The sequence below is a fragment of the Taudactylus pleione genome, unplaced genomic scaffold, assembly GCF_031769625.1.
Source record: "Taudactylus pleione unplaced genomic scaffold, aTauple2 ptg000002l, whole genome shotgun sequence".
NCBI classification, from domain to species: Eukaryota; Metazoa; Chordata; class Amphibia; order Anura; family Myobatrachidae; genus Taudactylus; species Taudactylus pleione.
In genome coordinates, this window is record NW_028284405.1 from 2,109,802 (window position 1) to 2,129,383 (window position 19,582).

The 19,582-nt window shown below is 46.5% G+C and overlaps 1 protein-coding gene across 2 annotated transcripts in view; it reads left to right on the plus strand.

Moving 5' to 3' along the window:
• The window catches only part of ARHGAP4 (Rho GTPase activating protein 4), a 142,035-nt gene that overhangs the window by 83,106 nt on the left and 39,347 nt on the right, over nt 1-19,582 (plus strand). For both annotated transcript variants that reach the window (XM_088443157.1, XM_088443848.1), the window contains exons 5-10: nt 2,706-2,888; nt 4,672-4,800; nt 4,880-5,101; nt 6,405-6,506; nt 7,396-7,590; nt 12,264-12,348. In XM_088443157.1, coding sequence (XP_088299283.1) covers nt 2,706-2,888; nt 4,672-4,800; nt 4,880-5,101; nt 6,405-6,506; nt 7,396-7,590; nt 12,264-12,348 — 916 coding nt within the window. The remainder of the gene's footprint in view (nt 1-2,705; nt 2,889-4,671; nt 4,801-4,879; nt 5,102-6,404; nt 6,507-7,395; nt 7,591-12,263; nt 12,349-19,582) is intronic.

Here is a 19,582-nt window from a genome sequence, read left to right on the forward strand (position 1 = left end):
ACTGTTGCAGAAGTTCCCATAATTGTGTTGCAGTTGCAGGTTGCTTTGCTTTCCCTCTTCTGTCCAGTTCATCCCCAACCAGCTTAATGGGGTTTAAGGGGTCTATTTACTAAGCAGTGTTAGGAGACATAGTGAAAAGTGATAAGGTGCCAGCCAATCAGCTCCCAACTGTCATTTTTCAAACACAGCCTGTGAGATGACAGTTGGGAGCTGATTGGCTGGCACCTTATCACTTTCTTATCACTTTTCACTCTGGCTCCTAACACTACTTAGTAAATAGACCCCTGAGTCTCGAGACTGTGCTGGACATTCTGTGATTTGAAGTCTACTGTCTTATCAATTTCCTTGAAGGCAGTTCTGACATTGCCTGGATGAGTGTTTTGGGCCATTATCTTGCTATAGGATGAACCCTTGAACAGCTAAGTATAGACAAGAGGATCTTGATGGTGCTGCAAAATACTGCATTAGTTCCTTTGGTTCAGAGTGCCAGTCGCGCTGTGCAAGTCGCTGACTCCGGATCCAGCAAAAAAAAGCCCAGACCATCATGCTTCTTCCTCCATATTTGACAGTTGGTGTCACACACTAAAGCCGGCTACACACTGGACGATATTATTGTCCGATCAGGCCGATCGGACGACATATTGTCCACATCGGACAGTGTGTACCTGCAATGTCGCTGACGATGCACGCTCCCACACCGAATGCAGCATACCCCCCGTTGTTGCACGGTCGCTCCCGGCATCGGCAAGTGTGTACGCACTTGGAGATACCAGGACCCCCGCACTACACCTTGGCTGAGTAGACATCGTTAAGTGTGTACCCAGCATAAGAAACCATCCTTTTGCCTACTTGCAGGCATAAAAAACCCTGCGTGAGGATTTCAATTTTGATTAACTGAACCAGCCTTAAGTCGTCCACTTTTTCTTTAAAATGAACCTTTTCTTTAGCCCGCACAGTTCATACTGTGCAGTGTAGCTCTGCCCCTAGTTATGTACATTTCTGTGTGAGTGACAGCCGCTTTCAGCAGACTGTTTCAGCAAATTTGAGATCTGCTGAAAAATTGGATGTAGAATTTGCGAGCAGGTCTGCAGTAGGATTGTATAAACAGTCTGAGCTGCAGTCTGATCTGCTGAGGATTGGACAAGTGTGTCCCCATCTTTAGATTAATAATGCATGATAACAAGAATATCATTATTAAATTTGCCCCATAGTACTAACCAATCAGATTCTAAATGTAATTTCACAGGTTGTGTTTGATAAATGACAGAAGCTGATTGGTTAGTAATTTGTCTCTCTCCGCTTTATCCAAGCTTTGATAAATATCGCCCTCAGGGTGTGCCGCTTTGCTGTGACATGAAGGAGAAGCCGCTAGCAGCTTTTTACATGTAAGAAGCTGCTTCTCCTTCATTCCAGTGCTCAGTGTGGATGTGCACGATAAAATGACTGAATTACATCATGTCGCTCATTTTGTGTTCCAGGCTTCCCTAATCATTGGTGCCCTTGGTTACCACCTAGGATTGCCTAATGTTACCGCCAGGCTTGAATTAGCTTAATGTAGTACATTTTGAGTCACCCATATCCAAATATTCCGAAATACGGCATATTCCGAAATACGGAATAATTTTGGCATGACTGAGATAATGAAACCTTTGATTTTTGATGGTTCAATGTATACAAACTTTGTCTTAGGCACACATTATTACAAATATTGTATAAAATTACCTTCAGGCTGTGGGTATTAGGGGGGTCATTCAGATCCGTTCGCGAGCAAAGGACGCTCGCAAACGGGTCGATGTTGCCCCACTGCGCATGCGCACGACGGAGGGAGCTCCGTCGTGCGCATGCGCGAGACCCGGATAGCGACGGGCTCTCCGTCGCTCCGGGTCTCGCACCAAAGGGGGCGTGCTGTCGATGTTGATTGACAGCACGCCCCCTTTGGTGGGCGTGCCGGGGGCGTGACTGCCAGACGGAAGCGTTCCCATGGGAACGTCTACCGTCTGAGTCCGGCCCCACTGACATCAGTAATGATGTCAGTGGGAGTGATTTTGGCTCTGATAGAGCCAAAATCACTCCTGGGCTTGCGGAAGCGAGACCCTACCGCAGGGTCTCGTCGCAAGCCCGATGGTCGCTATGGTCTTGACCATCACGACCATCTTTTTGGCCGCTCGCATAAGCAGTGGGTGGTCACCCACAGCTATGCGAGTGGCCAGGAGGCCGCTCCAAATTTAGCTGGGACGGCCCTGATTCAGAGCGAGCGCTCTGGTCAGAGTGTTCAGCTCTGAATCAGGCCCTAAGTGTATATGAAACCTAAATGAATTTAATTTCTGTACACAAACTTTGCTTTAGCCACAAAATTATTGAAAATATTGTATAAAATTACCTGCAGGCTGTGTGTATAAGGTGTATATAACACATAAATGCATTCTATGTGTATATTTGGGTCCCATTCCCAGGATATTTCATTATGAGATGCAACTATTCCAAAATACGGAATATTCCGTTATCCAAAATACCCCTGGTCCCAAGCATTTTGGATATGGGAGACTCAACCTGTATAGAGAAATAGATACGAACACCCCTTTACTGATTATACATGACTTGCCCTGTGTGCCTTAACCAATTACAGAGAGCAAGTTATTACGATAGAAACTTTGCGTAGATCCTCGGTTCAGTTTGGATCAGTAACTTTTGCACTGTATCCACAGGCCATGAAGACGTATCAGCTTTACCACAACGACTGTCTAAACTCTGAGCACAAACTGAGGGAGGCAGAGAAGCAGGAGGAAAAGCGCACGGGCAAAGTTAGCGAGCAAACCGCAAGCTCTCCGGTGGCTGAGAGGGGGCAGAGGCGGAGCTCGCTGAAGAAGAGCGAGAGGCTTGTGGAGAAAGTAAGCAGTATAATATAAATATAAATGTCTGTATTGTAAGTATTGACAATTTTGTTTCCCATTACGATATTGTGTCTGTTCAGTAGACCACTGTATACATACAAGCAAGTGAACCCTCATTAGTTCTTGATGTTTTTGAAAAATATTGAAATACACTGAGAACTGCACATCCAAAAACTCTGGGCCACACAAAATCTTAATGTCAGAACATATATAAAAGGAGCCGCACAGGAGATACTTGACATCAAAATGCAGAGGAATTAACAACGTTTGCTCTGCAATTACATTTTTGTTTGTTGTCCCTAAATGAGCCCCAATGTAAGGCAAAGTAAGGGATCTAAAGGAGGTTCTGCTCTCACTCCTGCTGGCAAACTTCAAGATGGGGCTACATTAAAACAGGGCTAGTAAGCTTTATATATAGAGAACTAGGAAACCCTCAGCCTCAGGGAAAAGAAGACATGAGTTTAATACCAGCCAATTAGGATAGAGTGGGTCTGGAGGTTTATCGTGGTGCTGTGGGTTGGGAGATCGATGCCGGACATCTAATAGAGAGGTGAGGGGTCGCCTTGGAGAAACTGTTTCTGTAAGTTGTCTGCAATCCTGATAAATAATTCAATATTATCAGGGAATTGTGAGTATCATCTTGAAGATGTCAGTGTCACAGTACATTTTACTACTGTAACTACGAGTTCTGTTTGTGTTGCACTACTCTATTATCACAAAGCCGCAATCAAAATAGATACAAGCATGCCAGTTTATTTGGGTTAAGTATGAAATACCGTTCAAATCACAACAGCGTCATCCCGACAGAGGTGGTAAGTATGCTATCCCTACCACTCTCCCCCCTAACCCTAACCTTCCCTTAGTTTGGCTCTGACCATAACCTCCGCCCCCTAGTGTCTAACCATAACCTCCCCTACCCAGTGCCTAACCCTAACCTCCCCTCGGTGGTGCCTAACCCTAATCCCCCTTCCCGCACCCTAAACCTAACCCTCCCCAGGGGGTGCCTAACCCTATCCGCCCCCGGTGGGGCCTAACCCTCCCTCCCCGTAGCCTAACCCTAACCCTCCTGGGGGTGCCTAACCCTAATCTCCCACCTAGGGTTCCTAAACCTAACCCTCCACCCCAGACCTAACAAGCCCCGCTTACCTTCGTTCGGGATGCTGGCTGTTGGAATTTTGGCATCGGGATAGATAGGCGTCGAGATTTCGATATCTATCTTTAGTCCCGGGTCGGCATTCCGGCCGCCGGTAATATAACTATGTCCCATTTACTTGTATTGAAAATATTACACACTGAAACCAGCATCAATGTGAACTGTTCAAGTGTTCACAATTGTAGGGCAGGGAAAATATGATCAGATTTGAGGCTTCCATGGAGAATGTGTGCCAGTCGCAAATCAGGAGTCCATATTGTGGTCTTCTGATTGTTAGTAGACAGAGTTGTGTCCACAAAACCATTGAAGTGGGGCTAATTTGGGTAAAGTGGGAATAATTTTGTGTTGTGAAGGTGCATTTGATAACGAAAGAACATTAATATGTGTGCATAAACAGATGCTAATAAATAAACAAAATATAAAGTTGTGACACATGAACTAAAAGTAGAACCATTGTCCCCTAACCATCATGAGATATTAAATAGTTCAGAAGACAGACCAAGTAATGTGGGTTGCATGCACATATAGTTACGGTTGGTAAATAACCCCAGTGAGCGTAGTGTATATAGGGACATTTTGGTCATTGGGTTCCAGGTGTTGTACATGAAGATTGTTTTCTGTTTCCAGAGGTTGAAGAAATACTTGGAGAATAGTCAAAAGAGTACAAAGGCCCGCAATGAATATCTCATTAACTTGAACACCGTGAACTCCAACCTCAATAACTACTACATCCACGACATCAGTGACCTCATCGACGTAAGAGGATCCTAATCTTCTGTTTTCAACGCCCTCATATTTGTCCCTCAGTAATGTGCGGTTTCCCTGTTCCCGACAGTGCTGCGACCTCGGCTTTCACCTGTCTGTGGGGAAGACGCTGCGAGTGTACTTGCAGGCTGAGGAGCGGATCCAGGCCTCTAGGCAGCAAGGTCTTCAGGCCATGGAGGGGGCTGTGGATAACTTAGATGCGCTAGCAGACAAGAACAAGATGATGGAGATGCGCAGTGATGCCTTCTGCCCTCCAGCACGGTTTGATTTCCAGCCCCATGAGGGTGATGAGGTAGGGGGTCTTGGCTGTTTTGCTATAATAAAGTGCACTTCTTGTTATTATTATTATGGTTATGATGTGTAAGGCACCACAGGGCCAGGTAGTGGAGAAAACAGAACCTGTATAAAACCAGAATATACAATGTAGATATGACATAGAAATCAAAACCAAGTGTAGGAGGGCCTACTTGTCATAGTTGACATTCTAGAGGTAAAAGGAACGCAGCTGAGACAAGAGGAGCAAGTATGAGTGGCGATTGAGTCATTGGCGAGTATATACCTATGTGGGAGAATGATAGGATCTCGTAAAGATCTGGGCTGTCAGAGAACATTGAAAGATCTGAAGCTGAGAGAGTCTGATCAGATGTAGTAGGGATTTGGTAATTGTGTAGCAGCACGAGAGAAGTCTTGTAGGTGGGAAATGTGAGGTGATTATCAGAGACAAGACGATCTAAGAGGACATGAGTGACAACATTAAGATGCACATTGAGATGTATGAAGGGATGGGGTTGTTGAGGGCTTTTTAAGTGAGGTGGCTCATTTGAATAATTTGATTTGGATTCCTGAGGAAAAAGAAAGATCACTCTTGTAGAGCCATATAGGTTGGATTGAAGCAGTGACATATACGTGAGAGGAATGCCATGTAGGAGAAGGGGGAGATGATAAGAGAGTTTGATTGCATCTTGGGTAAGAAAAGGATATATTCTAGCAATATTTTGAAGATGAAGATGAGACTGATAGATTAAATTAGGAATAAAGTAGAAGACAGAGATAAGTGAGACACCAATGCCGGAGGGGTATTGTTGAGGCTAAGCATTTAGGGGTGGCAACTGGGTCGAGAGTAAACATATTGGGGGTATGTTGATCTTTATGTGTCATTGGGACATCAGATCAGTGAAGAAGGAGAGGTCAATTGAGCCGGGTACACACTAGACAATATGTTGTCCGTTCCAGCGGATCGGACGACATATTGGGCACATCTGCCAGTGTGCACCCTCTATGTCACTGACGATGCGCGCTCTCTCTCGTCATCAGCGACAACGCCCGTCAGACCTGTATGCAGATCCGATGGGAGATATTGTCAGCAGAGGGGCCATGCTGCCGATTGCAGCTTGACCCCCGCTGTCGTTCCGTCGCTGCCAGCATCGGCAAGTGTGTATGCACTTGCCAATGCCGGCACCCCTGCCAGGTCCTGCCACTCACGATATCGCGCTGGGTACATCGTTTAGTGTGTACCCAGCTTTAGAGTTAGATGATCAAATTAGTTAATTGTATACTTTTATTAAAAACTTATGTCACAATATGTCTCTCTTCAGGTATCTGAAGTTCGGTCTGAGCCACTGTTTCACCAAGAACTAATTACTCGGTTCCAACACATTCAGACCAGATTGGAAAAGGAGCACCTAGAAACAGAAGAGGTACGTTATGCACCAGGTCTGGCATTTTCACACTTGTTTTCTTTCAACAAGAACTTCTTTGTTATTATTGAGCATAAAAAGTTCACAGGTGTTTATGAAGTAATTTATGTCAGTATTATATATATATATTGACGGAGCTGCCGGGACAGAGCCACAACAGAGTGTGTGGGGGAACAGCAGAGAGGGAGCGGGGCCGGACAGAGAGTAGGGCGGGGCCAGGGGGCGGGAGAAAGAGTGGAGACTAAGATAACCCATTATACAGATAGATAGATAGATAGATAGATAGATAGATAGATAGATAGATAGATAGATAATAGGCAGCTCTATAATACAATTTGTACTTTTTGAAGAACCTGAGTGCCAACTATTATCTCCTAGAATATCAGTCAGGTGCTGTATGAAAAGTCGACATTCAGAATGTTGACACCAGAATGTCGACAGATTCTGAATGCCGACATGGACATTAGGATGACAAGCAATATGTCAACATTCGCAAATGTCGACATGGTTAAAATGTCTACATGGTATTAGTTTGTCACGTCGACACCATGTCAACATACAGGTTTTTTTATTTGCATATTTTATTCCAACCCTAAACCAAACCCTAAAAATAACACAAAGTGTACTGTCGACATTATGAACATGTAATTTTTCTTGTCGACCTTATGTCCATGTCGGCATTCAAAACCTGTCGACATTCTGACCGGATACCCTATTTACCTCTATATCTATCTATCTATCTATCTATCTATCTATCTATCTATCTATCTATCTATCTATCTATCTACACACATACACCTATACATGTGTGTATATATCTATATACCTATATACATATATGATTGTCCTACCAACAATACTCGCGTGTCCTCCCCTCTTACCTCTGCAGGTAAACAAGACACTTAAAGCGACTCTTCAGGCTCTGCTGGATCTCATTGGAGCTGACGACTTTGACTTGTCAGATGCGTTTCAGACCAGCCAGTCTACGGAATCTCTTAAATCCACAGGATCGGACACCAGCAGTAAAACAAGCACAGTAAAGCGACGAGCCAACCAGCAGGACACAGAGACCTTCTATGTCACAGTAAGAACAGAATAGGTTGGATGCCAGGCTTGTTATGATGTGGGTGGGACTAGAAATATTGTGAGGACGCTAAGAAATAACAGTGGGGTTTACAATGAGATGGGGTGAGGACGATGAGAACAAATTCTCAGAGAGAGGTGGAGTTCGTATGGCAGAATTGATCGCAATTCGGCTTTAATTGCTACCGCATATTGTGCATGGAACTAAGGGGCAGATGTATTAAGGTTTCTAATGAGTGGAGAAGTTGCCTATAGCAATCAAGCAGCTTTTACTATGGGCTCTGAATCAGGCCCATAGTTACACTTTGAACACTGGGCCTGATTCAGAGCCGGACGCTATTTGCGGACGCTCGTTCAGAAAAAGGGGCCGGATATTTAAATTGAGTGCTCGCTCTTTGCGGTCTGTTGACGCCTCTATGTCTGAGCGAGCGAACGAAACATGCGCTCGCTATTTTGTAAAGACGCCCCTTGGCCGTTCGCATCATACGTCATCTCCGCTATTTATTTGATTAATCGAGTACATCGAAAGGCGCCTGAACTGCTCGCAGTGCTTGTGGTAGCATTTTCCTACCGCAATCATGCGAGCAGTTCAGGCTAAAAGACAACCAAGTGATGTGGTCGATGACGCTGCTTTGTTAATTATGCACACCCATAAAACGCCCGTTTTGACCGTTTGGCACGCCTGCGTTCGGATCTCCACTCCCCGTTTTCAAGCACGTTCCCCCGTTACCACCCATAAACGCCTCATCCTGTCACTCAAATTAGCAGGCATTCGCTATTTTGCGAGCACACAATTTCCGACCGCACTGACTGGTTGGCGCATGCGCATTACAACCCATACGCATGCGCAGATATGCGAATATCGCTCGGAGCGAACGAGCGGCCGCTTACGAGCGGCTCTGAATCAGGCCCACTGTTTCGCTTTAAAGAACAGATTCACTCAGTGCTTTTTTACATTAGCCCCTCACACGTCCAACAAGCCCTATATGTGACTCTGATGTACAGCCTCTCTGCCATTCAGGACAAACAACTGACGTGTCACTAATGTTCTATTCACCTCGCTAATGGTCTGTCGTGTACGATTTACACTTATCTGCCCAGAGCAGCTGGTTGATTTGAGCACTGAGATTCATAATTCTCCTGCAGGCATCAGCAGAAGAATGGGCCATTAGCATGACCTGGGGGGACGAGTATTCCTACCACAAATGACCCCTCTCGTTATCCTGTACTGCTAACTGCACAACTGTTTAACATTAAGGGGTAAATTTACTAAGATGGGAGTTCTATTTAAGAAGTGATGTTGCCCATAGCAACCAATCAAATTCCAGGTATTATCTTCTAGAAGCTGCTAGCTAAATGAGAAGTAGAATCTGATTGGTTGCTATGGACAACATCACTTCTTAAATAGAACTCCCATCTTAGTAAATTTACCCCTAAGTGTCATTATATTGCTGAAATAAGCGATGTGCAATTACAGTAGGAAAAAGTATGGGCATCCCAGGTCATATTGCATGTTTCACTGAATCTGTTAGCAAATGAACAACATATTTTCGCACATTAGAATTTGCAATTACAAGAATTTATGTATTCATCTTCTGAATATAATGGAATTTTGCAAAATGCGGTGAATGTGACATATGTTAAAATTAGACCTCCTGTCAGTCAGTACAGTAAAACCTGAAATCCCAGCTGCCAAACATTCAAGGACGTGCAGTCAGGGTAGACAGGGGAGGCATACTCCTGTGATCTGATATAAAAATGAGTAAAATAATACTAAGAAAATATTTATAACTTATAAATATTTTCTTTGTTTATTGTAATAATTTTTATAGTTAACACTCACCAGCTTTGTGGAGCTCCCTGGGACTGTAGGGAGACGAGAGAGAGGCGGTAACCAGCTCAGCCCAGCTTCTCTATAGTCAGACACTGCTTGCAGAGCTGGGGGTGGGGCCACACCACCTGCAGTAAGCTGCACAGAAAGAGAGCTAATATGCCTCTGAGTATGGGGGGCATGCTTTGAGCACTGATGGACACCTTGGATGTGTCATTTGACCAGGAAGTGCACTGCAGTGTTTAGAAATCGGTTCTCAGTCAGCAGCTGCATGAGAAGACACAGTGATGCAGGTAGGAGAAACAATGGATACTGAAGCTTAGTGCAGTGAGGGGAGAGTTACAGTGAGTAGGGGGTGAGACAGGCTCCCAGCACTCAGACCCATCTCCATGTGTGCCTCCCCAGCCATTGACCTCACCGCACGTCACTGCAAACAGTCCTTGTAGCCCGCTAAGGGGAGATTCAATTCTCTGCGATGTGTCATCGCAATGTTCAGCTGCGCTCATCACTGTGTATAACAGAAGCTGAACAGCTATAGTTTTCCTACAGTGAAAGGGTACATTAGAGTTGTTACTGGCCGCAAAGTGCCTTCTCCAGACCATTCCAAGAGGCAGTTTGTGGCTATGGTGAAGAATTGAATCTTCCCCTAGAACCCTTCTATTCTTGCCTAAGGAATTCTTTCCTGCTTCACAACTAGTGCACAAGTCTGGATAATAGTCCTCGGTGTCTTTGCATGATCTACATGGACATGATCTACATGGACATGATCTACATGGACATGATCTACATGTACTGTACATGATCTACATGGTTGATTTTGAGCTAAGTTTTGGATCGATCCCTTCTTTCTTCCAATATTTCTTGTGGCTTCTATCAGAATTTAATTTTAATTCTACCAGTTCTTGTCTTGGCTGCAACATTAACCCTTTAATTTTCTTGTTTTACGGATGTTTCGGATAATTCTAAGCTGGAATCATTTTGATATTTTTATATTTAGATGTTAAAATATTTGTTTAATTTCAAGCCCTCAGTCGGCTGTTTAGCAGAGCCTATGGTAGTTAAAAGCTCTGCGTACACCGAACATCCTGAGAGTTTAGTAGGGTCCATATACAACTCTGAAAGGGTCTTCCACTAGTCTAATTTAAAGCCTAACAAGCCATATGAGTTTAAAGGCCGACGAACAAGTATTATATAATCTAGTGTCAGGATGCCCAAATCTTAGCAAATGTCACTTTCACTACTTGTTTTATTTGTTTTTTCAATCTGCTAAATTCAGCGAATTAATTGTAATTGTGCTATAAAATTTTTACCTTGCTTCCCGGGAGAGGTATAAAATATCAATTGGTTGGGGTTTGATCACAATTTGTTATACAGTGGTATAAGCAATCAAGTCAACAAACCATAAATCAGTAATAACAGACTATCAGGGGTGTGATGACATTGCAGCGGGTGTGTGTTCCTTGGGCAAATTTTTTGCTTTTGTTGGGAGTCCTTGGAGATCTTTGCCTAGTTTGGGAGCCTTACAGACATTACGTAAAAATAGGCACCTATCATTTTGTTCATTGTACTTAGAGATTACGTGAAACATGCAATCTGATCCGGGGTGCTCGGACATTTACATACAACTGTAACTAAATCTGTGCACCTGTCCTTTTGAAAATGCAAACTTTGCTCAGGTTGGTACTGGTCTTGAATCATTCCGGGTGTGAAGAGACAAGGCTTCTGCGTCTGACATATGTGTCTATAATCTGTGCGTCACAGCAATAATTAATAACATCTTGTACTTAATAATTAGATTTTTGTATCAGATATATTGTGTAAATGCTGTGCTAGCAGATATATTGTGTAAATGCTGTGCTAGAGAATGTGACTGTTTTAGTACAAGGGGGGGAACATTTCTTAAATTAAAGTAACTTCTAATAATGATACTAACCCCACCAATAATGGTATGTAGCCAGTATGTTGACATTTAGAATGTTGACACCATCATGTCGACAGTGTTTGAATGTCGACATTCAGGATGTTGACATGTCCAGAATGTTGACACTGACCATGTTAGGTTAGAGTTAGGCTTAAGGTGCATACACACACAACGATTTTTTGAACGATTATCGATAACGATATCATTTATCGTTCAATCGTTGAAAAAATCGTTCAGTTTCTGAGTTAAAACGATGAACGATTATCATTCATGCGTGTTCACGTTTGTAGTTCAGTCAGACTGACCAACTCAACGATTATCAGTAAGGGAATATGCAAAAATCGTTTGTAGTTTAAAAAAATCATTCATTACATTTAGTAAATGAACGATTTTAGTAAACGATTTACGTTCATTTTTCCCTTGAAAAAATGAACGAACATCGTTTACTAAAATCGTTCATTTACTAAATCGTTGTGTGCATATGCAGCTTTAGAATTCAATTAAAGTTAGGATTAGACTTTAATTAGGTTTAGGCTGCAGTTAGGGTTGGATTTATGTTTAAAATCCCATTGTCCATACTCTGTGAACAGTCTGATCATGTTGACATTAAGACCTTGTCAACATTATGCAGTCGATATAATTTGGTTGTTCTGAATGTCGACATGTGAGTGTCGATATCGTATAACACACCCGGAAATTAAGGGTGAGAATGATCATAGCATTTTACCTTTATGCTTTAACTGTGTACATTTAATTTTTGGGAGTCTATGGGTTGGCAGAGAATGAAATGGCTTCTTGTTGATAATCACTGCAGACGCATAAATCACCCTCGCATATTTGTATATGACACTGGCTAGCTTAGAAGCTTTTTACTGGCCAATATGGGCATTTATGACTTTGTATATTTCTTATTTATATGCAGAAGCTACAGAAATATCTGGCGGGGAGAAGTACCATCTGTAAATTACAGTCAAAGCGTGACCGGCTGAAGGAGGCCATAGACAAAGGTAAGGGAGCTACAACTATGCAACTGGTCCTCTAAGATATAAAAGGTGGGATGTACTAACGGCAAAATTATTGCATTTCTCTTATGTATCAAGGTCCAGAAAGCAAAGCTTTCCAGAGTTGTACCCGATAAGCATCAATAGGGGGAGGCGCTCCCTGTTCAGAACGGGACTCAAGCGCCCGTTACCTGTGCGCAACTTTGCCGTGCGGGACCGAAAATGTGGGTTTGGTCTAATTGCCATAGGTCGCGCCCCCTAAATGACATTATTTGGAGGCGTGCCCGTGTGGAACGCCTCCCATTAACGTCAGGCTGGGGGCGAGCCCAGCACTACGTCAGTAGCTGGGCTGCCCCCAGCTCCCTTCCTGCACTGAATGCGCGCAGCATCCATTCCTCTTCTCCGGTGGAGGTGCCCAACCTCCCGACCTCCCGCGGGTGGAACAGCAGGGCATGCGTATAAGCAACTGCGTTCCTTGCTGAATCAGCCCAGAGACACATATATGTTAGAAGCCTTATTACTGGCTGCTGCCCGAGTGCTTGTGCAAATACTTACTGATGAGGATGACAGTTGCCACCACTACCTAGCTGCTTCTGATTGGATGATTGCTGAGTCACCTCAGAAACTGATTGGTGTTTTTTTTACTTCAAGTTAGATGAGTTTGTTGGGCGTATTTTGAATATTATTTTGTCTGTTTTAAAGGAAGATTTTACCTACTGTGTAATAGAGGGATTTGTATTGAAATTAAAACTAATTTTGGCATCAAAACAAATGTTTGAAAATGTTCTTGTGCTTATGACCTTCTTAGGGTGTAAGTATATCTTATGTACACTTGAAGTAAGCCTAACGCATAGTCGAGTGCATCTGCTGCCACTTTTCCATGTGGACTTTGTATCCTGCTTACTAGCTTGTGCTAATGCAAGACCCAGAGCCGGCTCTAGGGGTGTTCGACCTGAGCAGTCGCACACGGGCGCCACCCATAGAGGGCGCACCCCTCTCTAACATCCCGATTTCAGCGGGACATTACTGTCCTGCTGTTCCACCCGTGGGCCGAAGTGGCCCGCGGGTGGTTAAATCGGGAGGTTGGGGACCCACACCGCCTCAGCTGTGTGGCGGTGCCGGACCCCGGAGACTCTGAATGGATGCTGCGCGCATGCGCGCGGCATCCATTCAGTGACGGGAGAGGGCTGGAGGAAGCCCAGCTAGTTAGGCTACCCCCAGCCTGACGTTATTTGGAGGCGGATACGCCTCCTAATAATGTCGCGTAGGGGCGTGGCCTATGGTAATTAGGCCACACACCCTTTTCGGTGCCGCGCGTGACTATAGAGCGCTCTGGAGGGGGCCGGCACAGGGTGCTACGACCCCTGGAGCCGGCCCTGGCAAGACCCCATCTGTGTATGCCGAACAGCCATTTGTCTGAATGGGGAATGCCGCCCAGCCCACTGTTTTTCCATCATTAGTATCTGGACATGCACCCTCCCCATACTGGGTATAGGAGATACACCTGAAACAGGTGTCCTATCTCCGGGCGCGCACTACTGACACTGGCTTACACGCCCACGACAATGCCGTAACAGATCTGCTAGATTGAACTGTTCCGTACTTTTGCATGGTTAACGGCAGGAAACTGGCATTTCTCAGAAAAAGTGGTCTGAGCAATCTCTCCACACTTGCGATGTCTTGTCGTGTGCATATGCCTGATTTAGGCGATGCTTCCTATTCAGCATCAGGCTCATACTACTAGTGCAGTGCTGGACGCATGAAGATGCCTCCTACTCAGCATCAGGCCTATACTACTAGTGCAGAGCTGGACACATGAGATGCCTCCTACTCAGCATCAGGCCTATACTACTAGTGCAGAGCTGGACGCATGAGATGCCTCTTACTCAGCATCAGGCCTATACTACTAGTGCAGATCTGGACGCATGAGATGCCTCCTACTCAGCATCAGGCCTATACTACTAGTGCAGAGCTTGACGCATGAGATGCCTCTTACTCAGCATCAGGCCTATACTACTAGTGTATAGCTGGGCGCATGAGATGCCTCCTACTCAGCATCAGGCCTATACTACTAGTGCAGAGCTGGACGCATGAGATGCCTCCTATTCAGCATCAGGCCCATACTACTAGTGCAGAGCTGGGCGCATGAGATGCCTCCTACTCAGCATCAGGACCATATTATTAGTGCAGAGCTGGGCGCATGAAAAGCCTCCTACTAAGTATCAGGCCCATACTACTAGTGCAGAGCTGGGCGCATGAGATGCCTCCTGCTCAGTATCAGGCCCATACTACTAGTGCAGAGCTGGGCGCATGAGATGCCTCCTACTCAGCATCAGGACCATATTATTAGTGCAGAGCTGGGCGCATGAGATACCTCCTACTCAGTATCAGGCCCATACTACTAGTGCAGAGCTGGGCGCATGAGATGCCTCCTGCTCAGTATCAGGCTCATACTACTAGTGCATAGCTGGGCGCATGAGATGCCTCCTACTCAGCATCAGGCCTATACTACTAGTGCAGAGCTGGACACATGAGATGCCTCCTACTCAGCATCAGGCCTATACTACTAGTGCAGAGCTGGACACATGAGATGCCTCCTACTCAGCATCAGGCCTATACTACTAGTGCAGAGCTGGATGCATGAGATGCCTCTTACTCAGCATCAGGCCTATACTACTAGTGCAGATCTGGACGCATGAGATGCCTCCTACTCAGCATCAGGCCTATACTACTAGTGCAGAGCTTGACGCATGAGATGCCTCTTACTCAGCATCAGGCCTATACTACTAGTGTATAGCTGGGCGCATGAGATGCCTCCTACTCAGCATCAGGCCTATACTACTAGTGCAGAGCTGGACGCATGAGATGCCTCCTATTCAGCATCAGGCCCATACTACTAGTGCAGAGCTGGGCGCATGAGATGCCTCCTACTCAGCATCAGGACCATATTATTAGTGCAGAGCTGGGCGCATGAGAAGCCTCCTACTAAGTATCAGGCCCATACTACTAGTGCAGAGCTGGGCGCATGAGATGCCTCCTGCTCAGTATCAGGCCCATACTACTAGTGCAGAGCTGGGCGCATGAGATGCCTCCTACTCAGCATCAGGACCATATTATTAGTGCAGAGCTGGGCGCATGAGATACCTCCTACTCAGTATCAGGCCCATACTACTAGTGCAGAGCTGGGCGCATGAGATGCCTCCTGCTCAGTATCAGGCTCATACTACTAGTGCATAGCTGGGCGCATGAGATGCCTCCTACTCAGTATCAGGCTCATACTACTAGTGCATAGCTGGGCGCATGAGATGCCTCCTACTCAGCATCAGGCCTATACTACTAGTGCAGAGCTGGACGCATGATATGCCTCCTACTCAGCATCAGGCCTATACTACTAGTGCAGAGCTGGACGCATGAGATGCCTCCTACTCAGCATCAGGCCTATACTACTAGTGCAGAGCTGGACGCATGATATGCTTCCTACTCAGCATCAGGCCTATACTACTAGTGCAGAGCTGGACGCATGAGATGCCTCCTACTCAGCATCAGGCCTATACTACTAGTGCAGAGCTGGGCGCATGAGATGCCTCCTACTCAGCATCAGGACCATATTATTAGTGCAGAGCTGGGCGCATGAGAAGCCTCCTACTAAGTATCAGGCCCATACTACTAGTGCAGAGCTGGGCGCATGAGATGCCTCCTGCTCAGTATCAGGCCCATACTACTAGTGCAGAGCTGGGCGCATGAGATGCCTCCTGCTCAGTATCAGGCCCATACTACTAGTGCAGAGCTGGACGCATGAGATGCCTCCTACTCAGCATCAGGCCTATACTACTAGTGCAGAGCTGGGCGCATGAGATGCCTCCTACTCAGCATCAGGCCTATACTACTAGTGCATAGCTGGGCACATGAGATGCCTCCTACTCAGCATCAGGCCCATATTATTAGTGCAGAGCTGTGCGCATGAGATGCCTCCTACTCAGTTTCAGGCCCATATTATTAGTGCAGCTGTGCGCATGAGATGCCTCCTACTCAGTTTCAGGCCCATACTACTAGTGCAGAGCTGGGCGCATGTGATGCCTCCTACTCAGCATCAGGCTCATACTACTAGTGCAGAGCTGGGCGCATGAGATGCCTCCTACTCAGCATCAGGCCCATATTATTAGTGCAGAGCTGGGCGCATGAGATGCCTCCTACTCAGCATTAGGCCCATACTACTAGTGCAGAGCTGGACACATGAGAAGCCTCCTACTCAGCATCAGGCCCATATTATTAGTGCAGAGCTGGCCGCATGAGATGCCTCCTACTCAGCATCAGGCCTATACTACTAGTGCATAGCTGGGCGCATGAGATGCCTTCTACTCAGTATCAGGCCTATACTACTAGTGCAGAGCTGGGCGCATGAGATGCCTCCTACTCAGCATCAGGCCCATACTACTAGTGCAGAGCTGGGCGCATGAGATGCCTCCTACTCAGCATCAGGCCTATACTACTAGTGCAGAGCTGGACACATGAGATGCCTCCTGCTAAGCATCAAGCCCATACCACTAGTGCAGAGCTGGGCGCATGTGATGCCTCCTACTCAGCATCAGGCTCATACTACTAGTGCAGAGCTGGGCGCATGTGATGCCTCCTACTCAGCATCAGGCTCATACTACTAGTGCAGAGCTGGACACATGAGAAGCCTCCTACTCAGCATCAGGCCCATACTACTAGTGCAGAGCTGGGCGCATGAGATGCCTCCTACTCAGCATCAGGCTCATACTACTAGTGCAGAGCTGGGCGCATGTGATGCCTCCTACTCAGCATCAGGCTCATACTACTAGTGCAGAGCTGGGCGCATGAGATGCCTCCTACTCAGCATCAGGCCCATATTATTAGTGCAGAGCTGGGCGCATGAGATGCCTCCTACTCAGTATCAGGCCTATACTACTAGTGCATAGCTGGACGCATGAGATGCCTCCTACTCAGCATCAGGCCCATCCTACTAGTGCAGAGCTGGGCGCATGAGAAGCCTCCTACTCAGCATTAGGCCCATAATACTAGTGCATAGCTGGGCACATGAGATGCCTCCTACTCAGCATCAGGCCTATACTACTAGTGCAGAGCTGGGCGCATGAGATGCCTCCTTCTCAGTATCAGGCCCAAACTACTAGTGCAGAGCTGGGCGCATGAGATGCCTCCTACTCAGCATCAGGCCTATACTACTAGTGCAGAGCTGGGCGCGTGAGATGCCTCCTACTCAGCATCAGGACCATATTATTAGTGCAGACCTGGGCGCATGAGATACCTCCTACTCAGTATCAGGCCCATACTACTAGTGCAGAGCTGGGCGCATGAGATGCCTCCTGATCAGTATCAGGCCCATACTACTAGTGCAGAGCTGGGCGCATGAGATGCCTCCTACTCAGCATCAGGCCTAGACTACTAGTGCAGAGCTGGATGCATGAGATGCCTCCTACTCAGCATCAGGCCTATACTACTAGTGCAGAGCTGGACGCATGATATGCCTCCTACTCAGCATCAGGCCTATACTACTAGTGCAGAGCGGGACACATGAGATGCCTCCTGCTTAGCATCAAGCCCATACTACTAGTGCAGAGCTGGACGCATGAGATGCCTCCTACTCAGCATCAGGCCTATACTACTAGTGCAGAGCTGGACACATGAGATGCCTCCTGCTAAGCATCAAGCCCATACTACTAGTGCAGAGCTGGGCGCATGAGATGGCTCTTACTTAGCATCAGGCCCATATTATTAGTGCAGAGCTGTGCGCATGAGATGCCTCCTACTCAGCATCAGGCCCATACTACTAGTGCAGAGCTGGGGGCATGAGAAGCCTCCTACTCAGCATCAAGCCCATACAACTAGTGCAGAGCTGGGGGCATGAGAAGCCTCCTACTCAGCATCAGGCCCATACTACTAGTGCAGAGCTGGGGACATGAGATGCCTCCTACTCAGCATCAGGCCCATGTTATTATTGCAGAGCTGGGCGCATGAGATGCCTCCTACTCAGCATCAGGCCTATACTACTAGTGCAGAGCTGGGCGCATGAGATGCCTCCTACTCAGCATCAGGCCCATACTACTAGTGCAGAGCTGGGCGCATGAGATGCCTCCTACTCAGCATCAGGCCCATGTTATTATTGCAGAGCTGGGCGCATGAGATGCCTCCTACTCAGCATTAGGCCTATACTACTAGTGCAGAGCTGGGCGCATGAGATGCCTCCTACTCAGCATCAGGCCCATACTACTAGTGCAGAGCTGGGCGCATGAGATGCCTCCTACTCAGCATCAGGCCTATACTACTAGTGCAGAGCTGTACACATGAGATGCCTCCTGCTAAGCATCAAGCCCATACTACTAGTGCAGAGCTGGGCGCATGTGATGCCTCCTACTCAGCATCAGGCTCATACTACTAGTGCAGAGCTGGACACATGAGAAGCCTCCTACTCAGCATCAGGCCTATACTACTAGTGCAGAGCTGGACACATGAGATGCCTCCTGCTAAGCATCAAGCCCATACTAGTAGTGCAGAGCTGGGCGCATGAGATGGCTCCTACTCAGCATGAGGCCCATATTATTAGTGCAGAGCTGTGCGCATGAGATGCCTCCTACTCGGCATCAGGCCCATACTACTAGTGCAGAGCTGGGGGCATGAGAAGCCTCCTACTCAGCATCAAGCCCATACAACTAGTGCAGAGCTGGGGGCATGAGAAGCCTCCTACTCAGCATCAGGCCCATACTACTAGTGCAGAGCTGGGGGCATGAGATGCCTCCTACTCAGCATCAGGCCAATGTTATTATTGCAGAGCTGGGCGCATGAGATGCCTCCTACTCAGCATTAGGCCCATAATACAAGTGCAGAGCTGGGCGCATGAGAAGCCTCCTAGTCAGCATTAGGCCCGTACTACTAGTGCATAGCTGGGCGCATGAGATGCCTCCTACTCAGCATCAAGCCCAGTATATACACAATTACTATTTTTACCCATTTGCCTTTGAGTAATAGTCTAACGTGAGTGCAGGGTATTACAACATAATGCATACAGCTCTGCTTATTTCAAAATAATTTTCTTACGTCATCTATTTCAAGAACCATTGCAGTAGTCAGGGTTTCTTCGGTAACGTGTTGGAAAGATGTTCTAAATCTGAAAACAGCTGGGATAGTTGCCATCAGTCTCTATATATGGGATAATGCACTCTCTACTGTAAATCATAGGGATGTTAGAAGTCACCGAAGAGTT